Source organism: Schistocerca piceifrons, chromosome 5, assembly GCF_021461385.2.
Source record: "Schistocerca piceifrons isolate TAMUIC-IGC-003096 chromosome 5, iqSchPice1.1, whole genome shotgun sequence".
NCBI classification, from domain to species: domain Eukaryota; kingdom Metazoa; phylum Arthropoda; class Insecta; order Orthoptera; family Acrididae; genus Schistocerca; species Schistocerca piceifrons.
Window position 1 is genome coordinate 323,265,794 of NC_060142.1, and position 20,180 is coordinate 323,285,973.

Here is a 20,180-nt window from a genome sequence, read left to right on the forward strand (position 1 = left end):
CCTCTCTTGTAACATCAACCAGTGGAATTTGATTAGCATCGTCATATCACTCTCTTGCCAGCTAAACGATCTCATGACGAAACACACTGCTCTTCATTGGATCTTCTCTATCTCCTCTATCAGTTCTACCTGATAGGGATCCCAGATAGACGAACAGTATTTGGGAATTGGGTGAACAAGTGCCTTATAAGCCACTTCTTTCATGGATGAGTTATATTTCTTTAAGATTCTTCTGCTGAATCTGAATCTGATACCCGCTTTTCCCACTATCTGTTTTATGCGGTCATGCCACTTACGACTGCCTTGGGTAGTTACACCTAGATATTTTACGGCAGGTACTGTCTCCAGCTGCTTGTCATCAATAGTGTAGCTGTACAGTAGTGTGTTTCTTTTCCTACATATGTGCAATATATTACATTTATTTACGTTCAGGATCAACTGCCAGAGCCTTCACCATTGATCAATTATCTACTGGTTGTTCTGCAAATTCTTATCATCTTCTGGCATTGCTACTTTTGTATAGACAACTGCATCATCTGCGAATAGTCTTATAGAGCATCTGATGCTTTCTGCTAGATAATTTTTATGTATTGTAAACAGCAACAGTCCTATCACACTTCCCTCTGGTATTCCAGATATTACCTTTACATCTGTTGATTTTGTTCCTTTAAGAGCGACATGTTTAGTTCTGTCTGCAAGAAAGTCTTGAATCCAATCGCAAGTCTGCTTTGATACTATGTAAGCTTGCATTTTTTTCATTAAACAGCAATGTGGAATGGTGTCAAATGCCTTACTGAAATCCAGGAACACGGCATCAACCTCAGCACCATTGTCCTCTCTGCACTGAGGGTCTCATGGAGCAACAGAGTGAGCTGAGCTTTGCAGGATCTCTGTTTACAGAATCTGTGTTGATTTTTATAGAGGAGATGTTCATTTTCCAAAAACGCAATAATTCTTTAGCATAAAATATGTTCCATAATTCTAGAACAGATTGATGTCAATGATATATTTATAATTGTGTGGATCTGTCTTATGGCCTTTTCCAGTCATTAGGTGCCTTTTGTTGCTCAAGTGATCTACAATAGGCCTAAATTGCTGCTAGAAGGGGAGCAAGTTCTTTTGCATAATCTTCATAGAATCTTATAGGAATCTCATCTGGTCCTGACACCTTTCCACTACTAAGTGATTGTAGGTGCTTTTAAATTCCACAATCGGCTATCTCAATATCTGCCATTTCGATGTTTGTACAATGATTAAAAGGAGGAACAGTGTTACGATCTTCTGCAGTGAAACAACTTCAGAAGATCGAATTCAGTATTTCGGCCTTCTCTCTGTTATCTTCCATTTCGGTGCCAGTGTGGTTGCTGAGAGAATGAATAGATGATTTTGACCCACTTACTGATTTTAGATATGATCAAATTCTCTTAGGGTTTGTACTCAGGTCAGTTGACAACATCTTACTTTCAAAATCATTGAACGCTTCTCTCATTGCTCTCCTTATGGTCATTTTTGCTGGATGTATTCAAATCTCTGTGTTCCTCTACAGTTTTCATCTAGTACCATGGAAGTTATTCTCTGATGTCTTAACAGATGCCCTATCATCCTGTTCCTTCTCCTTGTCAGTGTTTAGCAGCGATTTTGTGGAGAACGTCCTCAATCCTTACCTGATCAGTCCACCTAATTTTCAGCATTTTTCTATAGAATCACATCTCAAAGGCTTCAATTCTCTTCTGTTCCAGTAGATTTACAGGGGTGAATGTGGTGGAGCAATTGACTTGCTACAGATGATATTGATGATGAATTGACCCTTGAGTCAGATCAATTGCTTGTTGTACTGGACTAAATGACATTGGACAACTAACAGTGTTGGTGTTAGCAAATAACTGTGTGCCTAATGATGGGTTCTGCATTAAATATTGCATCCGTTTTTTCATCAGATTAAGTTTACTTTTTCGTTTTAGGAGTCAGACTTTTAATTTTTACATTATCAATAATTCAGTTATCTTTCCATGTAGGTAAAACAGCTGCTGCCAAAACTAATCAGGCAGGTGGAGTCAGGGTGTTCCCAGGTGCTGGTCAGCTGAAACAAGAGATGAAAAGTCCTGTACCAAATGAAAATGCTAGTTTCATGAGAACACCAGAAGCTGGAGTTGCTGGGTAAGTTCATCAATTTCATCCTGTGCTTTTATTTTATTACATTTTATTTTACAAATTAATTATACATTGTGCATACAGCACTGACAGAGGGATGATGGTTCAGAGTGCCATATTGTGGATGGCTTACAAACCACCAAATGCTGAGTCCATAACAGTTATGTTTACCCATAAATGGCACAAATTCAGAGACAAGCAGTGCCTTACCCAGTATGCTGGAAGTCTTGCTAAGGCCTTCAAAGACAGACATCACCCCTAAACCTAGTACACTCCAAGATTTCCCATACCATATCCATGTATGCACCTAATTTTCTGACCACCTCCAGGAACCAGATGCAGAGGTGTACCTCCATCAACAGTTAGTATCATCTTGGACTGGAACAACTTAATCATTGGTGTCACCGGGGCTTCAACTATGTATCATCAAGCCTGAAAATGAGGAACATTGTACTTGCACCCCTTCTCATACTTCTCAAAGTGGTATTGTGTCACAACTCAGCATATACAATATCCAAGCCCATTCTTATGCCACACTTACTCCCAGCTCCTGCTACATGGGTCATACACATGTGGGAGATTCACATGTGAGACTTGACCATTACACTCACCCAGCATATCCTACTCCAGTCCCGTCACAAACTTATCCTATCCTTTCAGAAGTGGATTGCCTGTGAAGGCAGTCATATCATATACCAGCTGTGCTATAATTTCTGCACAGCATTTTATGTGGGCGTGATCTCCAACTAATTGTCCACCTTAATGAATTGCCACCAAAAAACTGTGGCCAATAACATAGTTGACGATCCATTGGTGCAACATGCTACTGAGCACAACATGCTCAATTTCAGTAGCTGCTTCAGTAGCTGCCATCTGGATCCATTCCATGTGAGCAGCTTTTCTGTATTGCATAGGTTGAAGTTATCTCTGTAACACATCCTTCTACCCCATAATACTCAATCTCCATTTACCCTTGTCTAATAACCACCTTCCCTCCTGTGCCAGGACCCTAACTTATTTCATCCTGCACTCACCCCCATCCTTTCTGGAGTCTTCCTATTCCTCTGTTCTGTCTCTCACTCCCAATTCACTACTCCACATTATTGTGTACTGCACACAATGTTCCTTGCCTGCTACCAGAATTAGCTGACTGGTGCCAAATTTATATCCCATGCACATGTTGCACTTTCTGCCCAGTCATCAGCAATCCTTCCCAAAGTCTTCCTCCCTTGCCTGCCTCTTTTCTCCCCTCTCCGATTCTACCCACCAAAACCCTTCATCCAAGATGAAATGCATTTCCAGCATAATGTAGCCATGGTGTGTGTGTGTGTGTGTGTGTGTGTGTGTGTGTGTGTGTGTGTGTGTGTGGATGGCACACGCACGCGTGTGTGTGTTTAGTAATTACCTTAATAATAAGGATTCATAAGTAGCTGTATTTTGATGTTAGCGTACTTTACAGGCGTAGTCTGCAGTGACTGCTTATATGCCTCTGTCAATCTATAACTTGACTACTGTCACAATCCTGAAGGCTTTTCATCATCATGGCTTGTGTATGAGTAAATGAATAAATGAAATTACAGAAATGAAATTCATCATAATTATAAAACAGAAGACCAGATGAAAATCTGAACTGCTGGAAGTGAAGGCGACATAGAAGTGCCCATTACTGATGTACTAGGGAAACATTAGCTGCAATGAGGTCATTATTTAATGAGAACGTAAAACAGCAACCAAGTATCCTGATGGAGAGGTTTTAGGTAAAAGACTAAGAGGAAACCTAAGAAAGTGCTGTGTAGATGCAGTTGTGGACTTACTGGCAAGTGCTAGTGCACCACACCTGGGAAACCACATTTGGGAGGAGGTAATGATTTTTTTTTTTCCTTCAATCCTCATGTTGTGTTTCATGGCATTCTCTAAGAAACATTATTGAGAATTCATTTCACCTTTGCATTTAGTGTCATCCTAACTTTCATGTAATCACTGTTGTTGGTATCTATTACTACCCATTATGAATCAAACAATGGAAAATCCAGGATGAAATTTAACAACATTATGAGAAGGGAAGTTGCTACTCACCATATAGTGGAGATACTGAGTCGCAGATAGGCACAACAAAAAGACTCTTACAATTAGAGCTTTCGGCCGTTAAGGCCTTCATCAACAATAGATGACAGACGCGCACAGGCAGACACACACACACACACACACACACACACACACACACACACACACACACACACACACACACACACACAATCTCAGGCACCTGGAACCAAACTACAAGCAGCAGCACCAGTGCATAATGGGAGTGGCGACTGAGCGGGAGTAAGGAGGAGGCTGGGGTGGGGAGGGGGAGGGATAGTATGCTGGGATGGGAACAGGGAAGAGGCTGGATGGGTGAGGACAGTGACTAATGAAGATTGAGGCCAGGAGGGTTATGGGAACAAAGGATGTATTGCAGGGAAAGTTCCCACCTGCACAATTCAGAAAAGCTGGTGTTAGTGGGAAGGATCCATATGTCCCAGGCTGTGAAGCAGTCAGGGCCGCCCTATCTGGGATCTGAGAGGCGGGGCCAAATAACGATATTAACGGCTTATGGTCAGTGATTAACTGAAACTTCGTGCCATACAAGAAAGGGTGAAACTTGGTAACAGCATAGACAATGGCCAAAGCCTCTTTTTCCACCTGGGAGTAATGGGCCTGTGCGGGACTAAGAGTTTTAGATGCAAACGCCAGTGGCTGCTCGGAGCCATCCGCGTTGCGATGGGCCAGGACCACCCCCACCCCATACTGCGAAGCATCTGTAGCCAGGACCAACGGCTTATGGGGGTCAAAAGTAGCCAAACAAGGTGCTGACGTGAGGAGACCCTTCAGCGAGGTGAACGCTCGCTCGCGTGCAGGCGACCAATCAAAAGGAACACCCTTGCGCAGAAGGCAGTACAAGGGGCGGGCTATGGTGGAAGCCCTAAAAAAGCTTGTAACTCTTTCAGCGAAGCGAGCCAAGGAAGGCCTACGATACCTTGGACCAAACTTCCTAGTGGCTGGACGCCGTGCCGAGAGATGGTGTAGCCCACATACTCAATGGATGGTTGGAAGAAGTTTGACTTATGCAGGTTGCAACGCAAGCCCACAGACCTGAATTTGAGAAAGAGGGTGCGAAGGTTGTGCAAGTGTTCCTTCGTGCTGCGGCCTGTGACAATTATGTCATCCAGGTAATTAATACAATGAGGGATTGTTGACGTGACGTGCTCAAGATAATGCTGGAATATCGCCGGGGCACTGGATATTTCGAAGGCCAACCACTGGTATTGGTAAAGGCCAAACGGGGTGTTGACGACCGCCAGCCGTTTGGAGTCCTCATCAAGTGGTATCTGATGATATGCCTCCGAACGATCGATTTTCGAAAAATATTGACCTCCCGTCACGGCGGAGAACAATTCATCAGCACGAGGCAAAGGATAGGTGTCCACCACCAGTTGGGAATTAATGGTGGCCTTGAAATCGCCACAAAGATGTAATTTTCCCGAGGGCTTCCTTACAATAATGAGGGGCGAAGCCCACTCACTAGAAGAAATGGGAAGAACGACCCCTAGGGCTGTCAGCCGGTCTAGCTCTTCCTTTACCTGAGGGCAGAGAGCCAAGGGGATCTGCCTCGCGCGTAGAAAACGTGGGCGAGCCGACGCCTTCAATGTTAAGTGAGCTTCAAAATCTGAAACACGCCCCCCTCCTCAAAGATATCTGGAAGTCTGAGATCAAAGATTCCAATGATTGATAGGGAACGTCTTCGGAGACCAACTGTATGGTGTCAGCAATAGAAAAACCGAAAGCTTGAAAGGCATCCAGGCTAAAAAGGTTAGCGGAGCTCGCATCACTGACAACAATAAAAGTAATAGGCCGAGTGACTGATTTGTAAGTTACGTCGGTAGTGAATTGACCCAGTAGGGGAATTAACTGTTTACCATAACCGCCGGTAAACTGGCGCCAACGGGGGGATCCAAGGTCGGAATAAGTTTGTGCATTCAACAACGAAACTGCCGCGCCCGTATCTACTTGCAGTTGTAACCGGCGCGACAGAACCGACACCTCGATAAAGAGTTTGCGTGCCGATGCGTCTGGAGCCTGGCCCGATGAAACTACCTGACTGTCAACGTCCATGTCCTCTGTACTTGCTTCCTTCGATTCCTTTGAGGCTGAGCGGCAAACTTTAGCAATGTGACCTTTTTTATTACATTTGCGACAAACGGCCCAACGCTGGGGGCACTCTGACTGATCATGATGTATATAGCATGACGCACAGGATGGCAACGGGGGCCAGCGGCCGGAATTTTGTTTACGCGCCGTGCGGGAGTGGCCGTAACGGCCGGATTGTACTGCTCGCACGTCGTCCACCCCGGACACAGTGGACGCGGACGCGCTGCCCTGAAACGCCGCGACGTCGCACCACGTTTCCAGCTGTTGACCCTCGTGAGAGACTTCATACGATTGAGCAATGGACAGGACTTCCTCGAGGGAAGGGTCTTCTAACTGCAGGGCCCGTTGCCGGACCTCCCTATCAGGGGCCGAACGCACAATGACGTCGCGTACCATAACATGGGCATACGACTCTCGCGACTGCTCCGTGACAAAATGACACTTGTGACTAAGACCGTGCAGAGTAGCGGTCCACGCCCGGTAAGACTGATGGGGCTGTTTCTTGCGTTGATAAAACTCGACCCTAGCCGCCACAACATGCGTGCGGCGGCGATAATATGAAGACAGCAATGAACACAATACGTCAAAAGACAAGGATGAGGGTTCCTGCAACGGCGCTAGCTGCCGCAAAACTTGATACAGCAAGGGAGATATCCAAGACAAGAAGAGAGCACGACATACTTCCGCATCGGCAACATGAAACGCCTGGAAATGCTGCCAAAGGTGATGTTCATATGCGTCCCAATCCTCCGCCGTCTCGTCATACGGAGGAAAGGAAGGAGGGAACGGCGCTTGAGCAGACTGCATGGAGAGCAACGCCGGAAGCACATGTTTCATGGTGGCCATGAGCTCCGTCTGCTGCTCAACCAAAACCCGCACTAAATCCTCCATGCCGTGGAGAAGCTACGAAACCGGAACAACGACGCAACACGCGAAAGAACGACCCTACTCATCGCCAATTGTGTAGTAACACTGTTCACGTTTACGTCGCACTTCACTTAGCGTAGACCGGGACTGTGCCCTAGGCATGCCCGATGTTAACTGACTGGGCACGGCCCGTGCTGCCTGAGTTGTTGTTGTTACGCCGGCAGAGGTCGCGTCCGAATTCTCGCGTGCCCTCTGGTGGACGGGACTGTACTTGCGGCAACTACCGTCCGTGACGCGCCGTGCCGATGTGCGCCTCCCGCGATCTTTCTGGTGGCTACTGCAGTGAGTGCTCTGATTACAGGAAACCAGCTCCAATGCATGAACAGTCAACTGTTAAGTAATTTTAATTGGACTGTAGTGCAGTACTTTTTTGCTAAAGACTTGTTCCTTATCCATTGTTAATTTCTATTTAATTGTATCGGGCCATATCTGCCTTGGCTAGAGGGCCTGAGCGATGACCCTACCAGCCTTCCGAAAATGTTTCTGCACATCCCTCTTTCCTTAATTTTTTATCTTAAGTCTCCAGAGCAGTCTTCATCATTATTGGTGTGCAGTTGGCAGCAGCCTTTCATGAAGCCAAGATCTGTTGTCACCCATCACTTTCTTTTTTAAATTTGTATGTTGTTTCCACTGACAGTTAACTTATTCTTCATTCATAAAATCTATTACTCTGGAAAAGAAGTTACTTTTCAGTGCAATCTGATTTTGAATAGTGTGTGTTGATTTATTTTTACTTACCTGTTTAGTTACATGTGTAATATATATTTAGTTGCAAAAGTGATATAACATTCAATGCAGAATTTATTAATAAAGAACTTGTCACATGAAAGTTATGTAGTTAATGAGGATGACCTCAAAACAATGCAGATGTATTGTTTCAAGAAATCTGACACTGGAAAACTGTTCCTCATTTCTTGTAGCCAGAAGAGAGCATCAGTCAAGCCTGTCCCTGGTGGGGGGAAACCAAAACCACCAGCCAAACCCAAGAAGCAAGTAAAAGCAATGTATGATTATTCAGCGCAGGATTTAGATGAGTTGTCATTCCAGGAAGGTGACATCATTGAAGTAATTAAAGAATGTAAGTGATTTAGTTTTTACAAGGTTTGAACAGTTGTTATTTTTTGTAGATAGAGGGAGAGCTATTGTGTGTGTGTGTGTGTGTGTGTGTGTGTGTGTGTGTGTGTGTGTGTGTGTGTGTGTGTGTGTGTGTATATACAAGGGTGGAGTGTAGGATTACAAGCAAAATTTAGGCAGAATCCCTTGTCTCTATTTATAAGGTCACTTGGTAATTCCCCCCCTCCCCCCCTCCCCCTCCCACCCCCCTCCTGTTGGAGGTTCGAGTCCTCCCTCGGACATGGGTGTGTGTGTTGTCCATAGCATAAGTTAGTTTAAGTATTGTGTCGGCTTAGGGACCAGTGACCTCATAGGATGATGGAAACCAAGGCAATGTTCTGCAATAGCAAATTGGTAGGCTGTTGTAAGAGTGCATGACACTTATACTCAACACATAGTTCTCCACATCCTTGATGATTTGAACTCTGTATGCTATGTCACAACAACATGATAAGTGGCAGTCTGCCACCTTAAATAAGGATTGCCCTTCACAGATTGTAAAGGTTCCCTCTTACATGGTAGCCAAAAAATATATTCCACACCATGTTTCCAGATAATATGAGTAATCCTGTTGTAATACTTCCTGTGTAAGGCAAAAAGCTTTACAGGTCTGGGGAGATGACCTCTCTGGTAGCAGTGGGTTGGCTCAAAAATGGCTCTGAGCACTATGGGACTTAACATCTATGGTCATCAGTCCCCTAGAACTTAGAACTACTTAAACCTAACTGACCTAAGGACAGCACACAACACCCAGCCATCACGAGGCAGAGAAAATCCCTGACCCCGCCGGGAATCGAACCCGGGAACCCGGGCGTGGGAAGCGAGAACGCTACCGCACGACCACGAGATGCAGGCAGCAGTGGGTTGTTGTCAGAATTATGACCAATGTTTGGTCAAGGAAACATCATTATTAGTCATATGATTTTTGAGCAAACAATCTACAACTCTCATAGCAACACTTTGCAACCCCTCTCCCTCCGGCATATGCTAACAGTAGTAAACACAGCGGGATTGATGCAACAGGTGGCTAGTGGCCAGCTTGAAACCAGCAGCTGGGCAGGAAAGCTGATGCATGTAAGTTCAAGGCAGCATGGGTACTGTCTCTGTATGGCTGCAGTTTATGGTGAAACATGCTGGTAGATACCCGTTTCCTGCCACGATTCTTGTAGCAGAAGTCAGCCCTCAGCAGTGGTGTCCATCCTTGTTAGAATAGGTGTACAGCATCAGTGCACTACTCAGGTATAGATAGCTGAGCAGTAGCGCTGCCCTGGTCTCGAGCTGCTGGCTGCAAGGGCTGATAGTGTCTGGAGAGAGCCCAGACCTGGAAACACTTAAGTCTGTGGTGATGGACTTAGAACCAGTAATAGAACCATCATTGATGGAGGCCAAGTCTTGTGGTAGCCTGCCCTTCATAGTTGATGCTATCAGACTGAGATGCCTTTGGCTGGAAATGATGGGTGTTTATGCGTGTTTGGTGTCTACTTGTATTGCCATAGCACCACTTCCAACCACATGCACCAGAAAAAGCCGTAGTTTGGATGTGGCTCCATCATTCTGCTGTATTGACAACACTGAGTTGCTGGCCCTGCTTAGGCCTCCTATGTGGAAATCAGCTAGGGTTTTACTGTCTTTAACATAAGGGTGCTTAGGTCAGCTTCTTTTCTTGCCAGCTTCTGTGGCCCTTTAGTAACAACCACTACAGTGTCATTACCTTATTCATTTGTGACCGAAAATGGTTCACGAGTTTGAATTGATGAATAAATCATCAGAAATGCTCATATACAATTTTCCAGATACAACAACACAAACCTACTTAAACCAAATATCTCAGAGACACAAGTATGTGCTTTTCATATGAGAAACAGAGAGCCTAGTTGCAAATTAAAGATCATGTGGTTAGGTGTCAGACTGTACCAGTGTGAGACCCCAAAATATCTAGGAGTTCTCTTCATTGATCTCTTACTTTCAAGAAGTAGTTCATGAACTGCAGGGCAAAACTTTCCACCAGAAACAATCTTCTATGGAAACTAGCCAGATTGCAGAGGGGTAGTCAGTCTGAAACTATGTGAACTTCTTCAGTGGCATTAAGCTGTTCTGTGGCAGAGTATCCATGTCCTGTTTGGTATAATTCAACAAATGTAAACAGATGGACATGGCTCTCAGTGACACCTAAAGAATCATAACAGGTCGCTTGAAATCCTATCCATTCGAAAGGCTTTACCAACTCGCAGGAACAGCACTACCCCAGATCAAAGAAAAATTGTTGTAAATGAGGAAAGAATGACAGTGGAGAAGCAGAGAATCCACCCCCTGTGTGGGTATTAGCTGCAGTTTCAATGCCTGAAGTCAAGGAGGGATTTCCTTAGAACATTAAAGGCACTTAGAACCACTCCTGAAAAAGCTAGATTGCGACTGAGGAAGGCTACGGCCTATCTTCCCCCTGGCTGGAAAACAGTTTCTGAAACCTTACGTCCTGATAGTATGAGCTAACAAGTAATGTTAACAAATTTCCCTTTCATGTTGGACAATCCCATGTAACCATTGGCAAATCTTCGACATGCTGTAACTCATTTACATCCCTTATTAAGTAACACACAAAAAAATCACTTAAGGACAATGTTATTAATCCCATCGGTGCATTATAATGCAATTAAAGAATCTACTAACATCATAATCCGTGAGAAACACATTTTACCATCTGACATAGCCCTGCAGGCATTAGCAGGGATAGATACCAGGGAAAACACCAGACTACACCCAAAGGACAATGCTTTGAATATTTGAAAGTTGTGGGGGGTACAGGCAAACACTATTTCTGTAATAAATGCCTTTTTTTCGTACCTTCGAAATTTTACAACATTATTAACTTTATTTTAAAATAGTAAGTGAACGTTAGTTATCATGAACAACAAGATCCTCAATAGAGTTTCTTAATGGAAGTTTCTGAAGCATTATTTCCACAAATCAAAGAACAGTTCTCAGAATCAATTTACAATGCTTAAAACTCAAAATCCCTTCCCAAGCAAAGGAATAAAAATACAAATTGCATAATGCAAGGTAAAATAAAAGATTCTAACGCAACATGGCAACACCAAAATTTTCGTAGAGGTCACCTGTGATATCTAAAGGCAATAATATATTATTCAAAAATTTTTAATTGAAACAACTTAAATGCAATAAAATCTGATTACTGTCAACGTACACTCAAACCCAGTAGCCATTACGATGTGCGCTGTATCACAAAATATTTTCCTTTCTTTTAAACACTTTACACTATAAACCTCCCTACATGTGATTTATACTACACCCAATGAATTAGGACAAATAATTAAACATAGATGTTATAATTTACCAGGGATGTAATCTTTTTCTTTCAAATAAATAAATAAAAAAAAAAAACACAAATCAACTCTTAATCTCAGTGATTACATCTCTTAAAGAAATATACGATACATGTCTTTTGATTTCCTCGTGGTCACGCATTGTTGTGCACCGTGCTCTCCTTCAGGATCACATGCAGCATGGGAAAGATTTTGTACGATGTACAAAACATTAACAGGGTGCAACCAACTTACACAAATTGCATACTGGGATTATACGTCGATGTGGATACGACTCACAAATCTTAAAACGGGGGAGGGAGTAGATGCGGAACTGCTGAACACTTTGACTATACTGTACCACACCAAATAGCAATACGGTGGGCTAGACAAGAGACAAATCAACAACTGTTTGCAAGACAACCTCAGCAAGGCAGTAAGAAAATATTTGGGACTTTAAACTCTTGGGAGGGCCACACCAAACCACAGAATGACATCCCAAGCTAAATTATGAAAGTACTATCGGCGATTTCGCCACAACAAGTAGAACTGTAAAATACCATTAGAAGTGAACTGCAATTAATGCAATTCATAAGCGTCTGACTGAATAGCTCTACAGTCAATCTTTCCCTTACTACAAACACTTAACAGTACCTCCAAAATTCACTCGTAGACACTACCAGAGTGTCAATTACATGTTATAACTGTGGGTAACAGAGTTTAACACGCTGGTGCCAACTTAGGTTCCTTAATAATACAAGCAATTATTCGACCCTTCACTTGGTTCCACCTTCGGTCTAAAACAGTCATTTAGTTTAAAGCAGCTAAATAGATGACAATGCTGATATCAATTCTGTCCTCCCAAGCAGCACTCTAACTGGAGACTGCAGTACCAAAGCAAAGCTTACACCACTCACAAGTCTGATATACGCGCCACCAACGTGTACCATTTTAGAATTCTTATGTTCAGTTCATACACCAAACTTGCCATAACTCTTCGTCGGAATCCAAGAGCAGAACCAGGAAATCACTTTTTAGCCCTTGAGTGACCACACAATGATTGTCATCGGGACAACACCGGCTCTCTACACTAGTATCTTTGAGCCCACGGCACTCTGCCCCAACCGACAGCTTCTGCAGGGCCCACCGACCAAGCGGATTTGCCCTCCAACACCAACGTTGCTCCTCACGCACAGTCTTGAGCTAACTCGCAGCAAGCCCCTTCTTCCTCCTTCTGTCTACCTCGCAGCAAATGGCAAGCCAACTTGCAGAAGATATGCAACGACCAGAGACTTCAATCCGATTTTGATATTGACATCATGGCGAGAACTGAGAAGGCGGGTGGTTTCAAAAAGAAAGAGATTATAATAGCAAGCCGTTCCAACTCAACCTCCCCCACTAAAACAGAAACTCACTGCACAAAGGACTAACTCCGGTGAATCTGGCTAGCATGAGCCTGCATCATCCACCTGTGCTTTTAAATGCTTGACCAGTAAATTCACCAGACTGGCCACCTGTAGATCCTCATAAGGCTCCAAAAAACGGGGTTCCAACTTACCGATATAGTCTGCGCCACCCTTCTGAGGTAGGCCCGTGTTGCAGATGAACATCCTATCCCCGGGTTTGCAATTAAATTCCTTCCTGCCCTTATTATACCGCTGTGCCAGACTCTGATGGTCCCACTGAATATTATGCTGTACCCGCCTCCAACTCCACTGAATAACACCAGCATCAGTGCGCTCTGGGAGAAGATCGTTAATCGACCACAGATTGGACAGAGCGGAGTTCACCTGGTTCCTTAAGACCAAGGAAGATGGACATACCTTAACCAACTCAGGCTGATCTGTGTTAAATGTAAAGTTTAGCCAGCCCAGTGAATTATCCCACTTGGTGTGAGAACTGCTGTGAAACACATTTAGGGCAGCTTTTAAATTCCTTTTTACACATTCCGCAAATGAAGGCTGAGGATAGTAAGGAGTTGTGGTGATATTCCAAATGGCCTGTTCAAAATAGAATGTCCTGAACTGTTTGGAAACAAAGGCTGGAGCATTATTACTAACTAGGGTCTTCGCTGGTCCAAATATTAAAATAATTCCCAATAAGTGACGAATGGTAGTCGTAGCTGTGACACTACTGGTTGGAATAAGCCATAAAAAACGTGAAAACATATCAACTGCCACCAGAACATACTGGTTACCCTGTTGAGTACGAGGCAGGGGTCCAGTATGATCAATGAACCACTTGTCCATAAGGTCACTTTCTCTAGTGGTTTGGAGGAGCTCCCAGGGAGGTCCCGAGTCTGGTTTCGCTTGCTTGCAAATTTCACACTCGCCAACCATATGCAGGACATCTTTATATAAACTGGGTCAATAGAGCTGCCTCTTAATATTTGCAATGATCTTATTCGCACTTAATTGGCCACCGACAAGAGTGTGGTGGGAGTAGTGAAGCACCGGCTCCACCAGTTCACTAGACAAATATCTGCGAAAACCATCGGCACCCGGGCCGCAACAGCAGACCAACCCCTTACATAGGGCATATCCGGTTACCTGCTTGCCCGCAATTTACCTATCTTTAATTTTCCTAATACATTGCTCACCTTCCAATTCTGAGACCTTTGATAAAATAGCACCTACTCCAGCCTGACGATCTGGCCCAGCCTCCTCAAGCTCACCCTCACTCTCAAACATATGACTTAAGGCATCTGCCAACTGGTTATCGGTTCCCCTTGTATGCTTTACATTAAAACAGAAGGCAGATATCGTAATAGCCCACCTGGTTATCTGACTAGTAGTATGCGAGTGGGCCAGCACTCAACTAAGGGCCTGATTATCCATTTCAATCAAAAACTTGCGGTGTTCCAAATAAATTTTAAACTTTTACAGTGTGAAGAGCACTACCAAGGCCTCCCACTTATACACAGAGTACTTGGCCTCTATAGGGGATGATCTCCTGGAGGCGTAAGTTACCGGTTTCCGCTCTCCCTCTCCCTCTTGCTCTTGTAGCATCACTGCCACAATCCCACAAGTAGAGGAATCAGTCTGCACAGATCGAAATTTGGGATGGCCAACACAGGAGGGTTACTCAAGGCCAGCTTAATAGCCTTGAACGAAGTCTGATTACTCTCATCCCAAATAAATTTTGTGCCCTTCTTACATAGTTTGTTCAAAGGAGCAGCCAACTGAGCAAACTTCAGCATGAACTTATGAAAGTAGTTTGCCATCCCCATGAATCGTGCCACTCCCTTCTTATTAACTGGTGGACGAAACCTTCACGAATCTTTAGTTCACTCTTGGTCAATGCGAGCACCTCCCCAGAGAACAGGTGCCCCAAGAAAGAAATCTGACTACGAGCCAAGGTAACCTTGGATGGCTTAACAGTAAGGCCAGCCCACCTCAGTCTACGCAATACCATCTCCAAATGTTCCAGGTGCTCGTGGAAAGTACGACTACAAACCACAATGTCATCCAGGTAGTTACAGACGCACTTAAATTTGAGGTCTCCAAGCACGTTGTCCAACAACCGGGACAAAACCGCTGCTCCAGTTCACACTCCAAATGGCACCTGATTGAATTCAAAAAGATTCCAATTGGTGCAGAAGGCAATTATGTGCTTGGAATCTTCAGCAAGTGGGATCTGGTAATACGCCTAATTGAGGTCCAAAATTGTGGATGTCTGGCAGGGAAACCAACTCCAAACTTACCTTTTTGTTGACCAGGCGGTAATCAACTACAGGCCAAAATTCTCCCTCATTAGGCTTAGGGACCAGGAACATGGGAGATGCATACAGAGAGGTCGAAGGTCATATGACCCCTTCCCTTAGCGTGCCCTCTATTAACCCATGCAAATTCTTCATCTTCGGGGCAGACAACGGATACGGAGGTTGTCGAACTGGTATGTCATCCTTCAGCCTAATCATATACTCTATTTGGCTTGTCATTCCTAACTTGTTGGTCAGCACTTCTGGAAAAACGCTCTAAAACCTGCAAGAATGACTCCCTGTGCTGATTATCAAGATGACTCATATCATAGTTCTCTGTGCTACCACTCATGGAATAAATCGGAACTGACACCTGACATGAACAAAAAGCAATGCGCTCCTCAGGCCGGAATTGAAAAAATAGAACAAGTTCTTGGCCAGCCAACACTAACCCAGCCTTAGCCATATAATCACAGCCCAGAAGTAAATCCACAGCCAATTTCCTGACCACCAAGAATTGAAATGGCCAAGTAAAATTTCCTATGCCCACACTAACCACACACTCCCCCACTATCTCCAACTTTTGTCTGTTGACTAAGCGGCAAACTCAGGACGACTTACACAGGGGACCTAAGCGACATAATGTGCGAAATTCCAAAAACCACTGATAGTCCACTCCTGATAAGGCACTACCCGAATCCGGGAGAGCACAGACAGGTTTGTGATTCAGGTGGGCACACACAAAAGGCAGCTAGGTGCCCATAGCTTCCAGTATTCAGCAAAAACGCTTGGGAATCCTAACCTGCATATTTGTACCCTCCTTCATGTTATTTTCCTTCTTCCGAGCATATGGGCAGTCACGCACAGGCAACAACAAAAACATACTTTTGGCTTGGAAATTATTGGTTGCACCACCTCACTCTGGAATAAACGACAATTCAGTTGTCGATACCTAATTTGAGAGCTCACTCACTGACTGTCAGCATATGACAGCTTCCCAATATCTGATACTAATACACTAAGTTCGCCCAAGGTGGTAGGTTTCTTGGTAAACGTCATCCGCGACCTATCTTCAGGTCTGACTCCCCCCAAAATGATTTTGACCACCTGTGTTTCTGAGACCTGTAGCTCCAGAGCTAGGATGGACATTTGCACACTTTTGACGAATTTAGTCAAGGGTTCATTGCCCCCCTGTACCCACCAATAATGCTTATGTTGTAAGTCATGCAATAAATGAGAGGACACCTTACGCGCAATTACCTGCTTATGTAGTTCCCTCGACCCCTTTCCTTCCTGCAAAATTTAAGCAATAACTTGGCTGAGGGTCCCATCACTCGTTGAGTATAGTAGTTGGACAACCTGATCCTGGGGCAACTTCAAGGTATCAGCATGGAGTTCGAACTCAACAGAAAGCCACAACAACTGTTCAATTTCCAGAACGAATTCCATTGATAATCTATTTATTCCCTTTAGCAAGATTCCCATGGGGTGAGGTCAGTTAGCAAAACTTGAATGCACGCATACTGACACCTCCTGCACTTGCTCTTTAGTAAGCTGAATCTCACTCAAATCTGTAATGTGCCACTTCCAAAGTGCCAGTTGCACTTGAAGAAGCGCAAGCTCTTTAGCAGTTGATGCAACATTCTCAAAAAACTAAACCTGCTAATTCAACGAGGACAATGAAGTAAAAGCAAAACTAAAGGCATCTCCTACAACACCGATGAGTTGTGGAGAAATTACCACCAGGTTTTCCAAGGATGCCTTTATCTGTATCAGTAATTCAGGCATGCCTGCCTCGCCTGTCTGTCTGCGCGTATGCCCTTTGTATTCTAACAGTTCACGCTTTGGTAGCACTAGACCTGGACAACGCCGTGCTTCCATATCAGCTTATAACCTGAAAAGAATAAAAAATCCTAATAAAACAAATATGTAAAATTTTAATAATAGCCAAATCCTAATAGAACGGGTACTCAACAATTTGTTATTATTAACCAAGTCCTGATGAAACAAGTACTTAAAAGTTTTAATAGAATTTAGAGAAAGGGTGCGCTACAATGCCCCCTACCCAGGTTACGAAAGATCGCAGTCATGCTCTCCTACCATTTGGCATGGCCCCACAGGCGTTAGCAGGGATAGATGCCGAGGAAGACATCAGACAATGCCTGAAGGCCAATGCTTTGAATACGTGGAAGTTGTTGGGGATACGGGCAGGCACCATTTCTCTAATAGAAGCTTTTCTTTACCTTTAAAATCTTACAACTTTATTAAATTGGTTTTAAAATAGTTAGTGAACACTCGTTATCATGAACAACAACCTCAATATAGTTTGTTAATGAAAGTTCCTGAAATATTATTTTGAAAGATTAAAGAAAAGCTCTCAGAATCAATTTACAATGCTTAAAATTCAAAATCCCTTTCCAAGCAAAGGAAAAAAATAGAAACTGCATAATGCAAGGTTAAATAATTGGTTCTAATGCCACATGGCAATACCAAAATTTTTGTAGATATCACCTGTGACGTGTAAAGGCAATACAATATTGACTGCAAAATTTTTAATTGAAACAACTTAAATGGAATAAAATCTGATTACTGTGAGCTTACACTCAAACGCCATAGCCACTACGATGTGCGCTGTATCACAAAATATTTTCCTTTCTTTTAAACACTTTACACCATAAACCTCCCTACATGTGATTCATACTACACCCAACGAATTATGACAAATAAATAACCATAGACATTATAATTAACCAGGTATATAATCCTTTCCTTTCAAATGAATAAAAAAGCAAATCAACTCTTAATCTTAGTGATTACATCCATTAAAAAAATATACAATACATGTCTTTTGATCTCCTCGTGGTCACGTGCTGTTGTGCACCATGCTCTCCATCAGGATCACATGCAGCATGGGACAGATTCTGTACAATGTACAAAACGTTAACAGGGTGCAACCAACTTACACAAATTGCTTACTGGGAATATACGTCGATGTGGATGCGACTCACAAATTTTAAAACGGGTGAGGGAGTACATGCAGTACTACTGAACACTTTGACTATACCGCACCACACCAAATAGCAATACGGTGGGCTAGACAAGAGACAAATCAACAACTGTTTGCAAGACAACCTCAGCAAGGCAGTAAGAAAATATTTGGGACTTTAAACTCTTGGGAGGGCCACACCAAACCACAGAATGACATCCCAAGCTAAATTATGAAAGTACTATCGGCGATTTTGCCACAACAAGTAGAACTGTAAAATACCATTAGAAGTGAACTGCAATTAACACGATTCATATACGTCTGACTGAAAAGCTCCACAGTCAGTTTTTCCCTTACTACAAACACTTAACAGTACCTCCAAAATTCACTCGTAGACACTACCAGAGTGTCAATTACTCGTTATAACTGTAGATAACAGAGTTTAACATGCTGGGGCCAACTTAGATTCCATACATACATACATACATACATTAATCCTTGTTCCATAGATCATGAATATGATATTTCGTACTGATGTTGCACATGTTACTTTGACATAAGTTCTCTTTACACAAATTAATTAATTAATTAATTTGTCTTTTTTTTACAGTTACTAAGTCATATCTAAGAATTCATCTATTGAGTGGAAGGAGTTGTCATTCAGAAATTATTTTAATTTGCTTTTAAATGTTGATTGGCTATCTGTCAGACTTTTGATACTATTTGGCAAATGACCAAAGATTTTTTTGTGGCAGCATAATTCAACCCTTTCTGTGCCAAAGTGAGATTTAGTTCCAGAATAGTGTATATCATCCTTCCTTCTAGTGTTGTAGCTGTGCACCTTGCTGTTATTTTTGAATTGGGATGGGTTACGAATGACAAATTTCATAAGTGAGTATATGTATTGCGAAGGTACTGTGAATATCCTAAGTTCCTTAGATAAATGTCTGCAAAGTGATCTTGGGTGGGCTCCAGCTATTATTCTGATTACATGCTTTTGTGCAATGAATACTTTCTCTCGTAATTACGAATTGCCCCAAAATTTGATGCCATATGAAAGCAGTGAATGAGAATAGGCATAGTAGGCTACTTTACTGATATGTTTATCACCAAAATTTGCAATAACCCTAATAGCAAAAGTAGTTGAACCTAACCGTTTCAGCAGATCATCGATGTGTTTCTTCCAATTCAATTTCTCATCAATGCACACATCCAGAAATTTTGAGTAGTCTGCCTTAGCAACAGACTTCCATTCATAGTCTCTATTTACTAATGGTGTTATGCCATTTACTGTACAGAATTGTATAAAATGTGTTTTCTCAAAATTTAGTGAGAGTCCATTTGCAAAGAACCACTTAATAATTTTCTGAAAGACTTTATTTGCAAATTTCTTCAGCTGATTCTTGCTTCTTGGGTGTGATTACTATACTTGTATCATCAGCAAAAACAACTAGCTTTGCATATTCATGAGCAAGTCATTAATATATATTAAGAACAATAAAGGACCCAAGACAGAACCCTGTGGGACACCATTCTTGATACCTCCCCAGTTAGAGGACTCTGCTGCTTTTTGCAGACTATATGTACCGTTAATTTCAACCTTCTGCATTCTTCCGGTTAAGTATGAATTAAACCATTTGTGCACTGCCCCACTGATACCACAATATTTAAGCTTATCAGAAGAATTTCATCATTCACACAATCAAAAGCCTTTGAGAGATCGCAAAATATCCCAATGGGTGATATTTGGTTATTCAGTGCTTTTAATATTTGATCAGTGAAAGCGCATATA

The 20,180-nt window shown here is 42.9% G+C and overlaps 1 protein-coding gene across 1 annotated transcript in view; it reads left to right on the forward strand.

The window, feature by feature from the left end:
* The window catches only part of LOC124797926 (unconventional myosin-Ie-like), a 365,871-nt gene that overhangs the window by 337,714 nt on the left and 7,977 nt on the right, over window positions 1-20,180 (forward strand). Inside the window, exons 22-23 of the mRNA XM_047261058.1 lie at window positions 2,016-2,157; window positions 8,190-8,347. Coding sequence (XP_047117014.1) covers window positions 2,016-2,157; window positions 8,190-8,347 — 300 coding nt within the window. The remainder of the gene's footprint in view (window positions 1-2,015; window positions 2,158-8,189; window positions 8,348-20,180) is intronic.